General features: G+C 49.2%; 1 protein-coding gene across 1 annotated transcript in view; it reads right to left on the reverse strand.

The window, feature by feature from the left end:
- The window catches only part of CWH43 (cell wall biogenesis 43 C-terminal homolog), a gene marked incomplete at its 5' end in the record, with an annotated part of 34,672 nt that extends 32,611 nt beyond the window's left edge, over positions 1-2,061 (reverse strand). Inside the window, one exon of the mRNA XM_006757843.2 lies at positions 1,860-2,061. Within this exon, the coding sequence (XP_006757906.1) occupies positions 1,860-2,061 (202 nt within the window). The remainder of the gene's footprint in view (positions 1-1,859) is intronic.
- Positions 2,062-4,173: the final 2,112 nt, after the last annotated feature.

Raw genomic sequence — 4,173 nt, forward strand, 5'->3', positions numbered from 1 at the left:
AGCCCTTTTCTGTGTGAAACACAAAGAAAGAATGTGAGATGCAGTATTTGATCTGGAAGACTTTTTTCCCCTCTCAGAGTACCTACTAACATCTCAAGAAATCCGCGTTCCACAGAACATAGTTTGGGAATGCTGGTCTCGTGAGTTACATCTCCATCTGCAATGTCTTGCCCCGACATATAGAATTACAAAATATCTAAAAAGAAAGCTGTCACTGTACAGTGAGAAAATGGCCAGGGATGTCATGTGACTGGTCCAAAGTTGAATATTAGTTCCTTTTCTCAGTCCCTGACCTCAGGAGCATGGTGTCTAGAAAGGAAAAAATAACTGTCATTTTTTTTTTCAAATTCTAATACGGAATAATAAGAAAAGATATGTGTGGGTGGAGATCCAAGCGAGTATGTGGCATAAAGGAATCCTTGGGAGAGTCAGAGAAGATTTCACAAAGGAGATGCCTGAGCTGGGTTTTGAAGGGTGAGTAAGAGCTTGCCAGGATATCAAGTCAGAGAAGGCAGCCCAGACAGGGACGAGCACATAAACTGAGATGGAGGACTGGAACAGTCTGGCACTTCTGAGGAACTGAAAGTGATGTCAGCCCAGGTGAAGCAAAGGGATAAGATGGAGAGCGGAGAGCGTTTGTAAAAGTGAGGTGTGTGTGTGCGTGCGTGTGTGCGTGCGTGTGTGTGTGTGCGCGCGCGTGTAGATCCTGTCTCTGTGACCTGGTATGGGGAGTAGTGGGGGGGCGGGGGGGAGACCTGAAAGGTTTCAAGCAAGGGAGGGATGGAGTCAGATTTGCATTTTAGAGAGCTCACTCTGGGGCAGTGTGGAGAAGGCCACACCAGAAAGAGACGACCATTAGGAGACAATAGCATGGCCTGGGTGAAAGATGGTGAGGACTCCACTGAGGCAGATGCGGTTGCAGACAGGGAAGAAGGTGTAGATTCTTTCAGAGAAGCAGTAGAACTGACCGAACATAATGCCCAATTAGATTCAGAAAATGAAGAAGACTCAGAATCGCAGGATGACTTGGCAGAGTGAACCAAGGCATGGAGGAGGAAGAGCATGTTTGGGGACTGGGAGCTGCTGAGTCCAGATGTGGACACGCTGAGCTTGAGACATCTGTGGGATGTGCCCAGAGGTTTGCCAGGGGCAGTTTTTGTACATGTATCCAAATATGGGCATTTCAGCACCTTAAGAGAAAACATATCTGAGGCAGATGTTTTAAAGGTCCCTCCAACCTTTTAACATGAATGGCTGGACTTCGCTGCAGGAGGTAGGAGGTCCCAGGAAGAGTAGAGAGAGAATAATGAGGACCAAACACATGGACCAACACTTAAACTCAGGACTGCTGACTCTTGGGTGCCCCAGGATGCAGCAGGTTCCAGAGTACAGAGGATGCAGAGATCTCCCAGGGCTTTCGTCCTTTGCAGAGAATCAAGACCTACGTCCAGGCTGCCAACCCAGTCCCTCATCAGGGCACTCTGGTCTCATCCTACCAACTGTAATGGTGGAAGTGGGGGAGGTTTCTGGAGAAAATGGCCAGGGAGTGCCATGCCTTCCCTGCTACCGAGCATGGTCTTCTGTGCGGGGATTCCTCAGAGTTTCAGGATGCCGGTGCAGGAGCTCCCAGAACCTCTTGCTCAGCTGTGCACAGCCCTCAACCCTCCCATTCACCTCGCAGCAATCCTTCAGTATTGGCCCCTACTCTTCTGTCTCCTCCGTCCCCAGAGAGCCCAGTAATGCCATGCGCCATTTCTAATGTCCAAGGGAAACAGAGTAGGAAATATCTGGCCAGCACAGATCTAGCTGCTCAACAAAGAAGGCACTTCTTCCTTCAACCACAACAAACCCAAACTCACCCAAATGGGTTAGGATCTGGCCCTCGATGGGGATGCCCACTCACTGCCCATCTGGAAACAAGAGAGACTTCTCCAAAAATCCAGTGGGTGAGGAACACAAGACTGCCAAAGGCAGCCCCTGCCAGCCACCAGGGAGGCCTAGAGGCCATCCCTTTGGCTGCCTCGCTGGTCTTTTCCCCCTCAGGTTTACTGCAGTCGCCATCTAGAATAAAAAGATAATGGAAAAGGGTTGGTTACATGGAAATGTGCCCTCTACCTTTAACGGACTTTTAGCGAGTAAGAAATGGTACCTGGCTTCCATTAGAAGGGGAATGAGACAAGCGACTGTGATACAAAGCAGAGCTAGCTGGTGGGAGAGCTTGTTTTAGGCAAGCCAGATCAGGAAGGGTTTAGGGGGAACCAAGCATCTTGAAATTGGACAAGTGAAAATACCGAGTCAGTTACTTCATGTGAAGTTAACAGTAGGAGCAAAACTAGATGTAGGAGAAGTGAATGGTTATGTTCGGGGAACAAAGGAGTGGAATACTTCCAGGACACCAGGCTGCTTCTCCCCAAAAGAACAGGACTCTCATCCCTGAACCCCTGTAGCCGGAGTAACAGAGTGCATCGACTGAGCAGCGACTCTGCACTCTGCCCTGATCTGAGCCCTCTTTCTGAGCTCATTTAATCGTCACAACAACTTTATAAAGTTGGCTCGATCACTGACCTCATTTTACAGTTTTGAAAACGGAAGCCTAGAGAGACAGCAAGTGACTTGTCCAAGATCAGCTAGTCACGAGAAACAGGGATGGGAACTTCGGCCAGTGGGCCACAGTACCTGCGTACTTCACTAGACTATACTTCTGATAGGGGCAGAAATAGAATGTTAGGGAACCAGCTAGAATTGTAAGAAATATTAAGCATGCTCTGTTAACCGTGATTGTTTTATTCTGATTAAAGAAGGCACATTCCCACCTGGTTGGCATCTGTCCAGGACCTGGGAGCTCACCTGGAAGTGCAGCCCTTCCTCCCCACTTGGAGCTGCCTATTATGGAAAGACTAAAAACCTTGTTGCAGAACCAGAGCCAGAAACCGGAGTCACCAGCCCTTTGAAGATCCCCAACCCTCTGCTTACCTGTTAACTGCCCATTTGGCCCACTATTTCCCCATCTAACCCCGGCCCTTGCATATCACTAAGCCCTTTGAAGACACCAACCCTTTTGCATGTCTGTAAACTGCCCATTTGCCTACTTGCCTACTTGCCTTTGTACTTGTACTATAGAAGCTGCTGGCTTATGGGGGGCTGCAGAGCAGATTTCTGTGGATGACCTGCTGCTCTCCCATACTGCGGCAATATTGGAATAAACGCTCATATATGATTCAACCCTGTCTCTGAGCAGTGACAGGCAGCACGGACCCATTGTCTGTCTGCCAGGACTGTTTAATGAACAGGTCTCAGCTCATTGCATAAATGACTTACCATACAAACATGCAACGAGGAGAAAGTGCTGGCAGGAAATTTCTTTGTAGGAAAGGAGAGCCTGTGGGGCAGAAGCTCTCTGCGGGACAGAAGGCCTCCTTAGGGGCTGCCCTAGGGACCAGGAGCCCAATTTCACAAGAAGAAAGCCATTCTGCCAGCAAAGGAGTCCGAGAAAAGAGGAGCAGAGCTGAAAGCTCTGGGGATGGGAGAGGTGGTGAAGGCAGCGGGGAGGTCAAGGCCTGAGACTAAACAGTCTTTGGAGAAGAGAGATCCCGAAGCTAAATTTGCTGAGCAATATGCTATATATGGTGGGTGACCCTTGTCTCCGGACCCAGCAGATATGTAATAAAACTACAAAAAAATGCTTGGTATGATCAGATATCCTGGGGAAGCTGGTGAGGAGTCTGGAGTTTTGTAAATGTGACCACAGGGGGGAAAGCAGGAAGGGACCAACAACTGGGTCACACAAATTAAAAACAGTAGCAAGAAGAAAACACAAGTCAGGAAAGGTAAAGGATACCTTAACGTTCAGATCCTTATCAAGCTGTACCTGCAAAATTTGCTGCCTGAGTTTCCACCTTTAGATGTTAGTGTTTTATAAAATACTAGAGGCCTGGTGCACAACATTCGTGCACTGGGCAGGGGGGTCCCTCAGCCCAACCTGCGCCCTCTCACAGTCGGACATTCCCCGAGGGGGCTTTATCGCTGCCACAGAGGCAAGAGAGGCTCCCACCACTGACACTGCACTTGCCAGCCATGAGCCAGCTTCTGACTGAGCAGCGCTCTCCCTGTGGGAGTGCACTGACCACCAGTGGGCAACTTCTACATTGAGCATCTGCCCACTGTTGGTCAGTG

The sequence above is a fragment of the Myotis davidii genome, unplaced genomic scaffold (assembly GCF_000327345.1).
Source record: "Myotis davidii unplaced genomic scaffold, ASM32734v1 scaffold173, whole genome shotgun sequence".
Lineage (NCBI taxonomy): Eukaryota > Metazoa > Chordata > Mammalia > Chiroptera > Vespertilionidae > Myotis > Myotis davidii.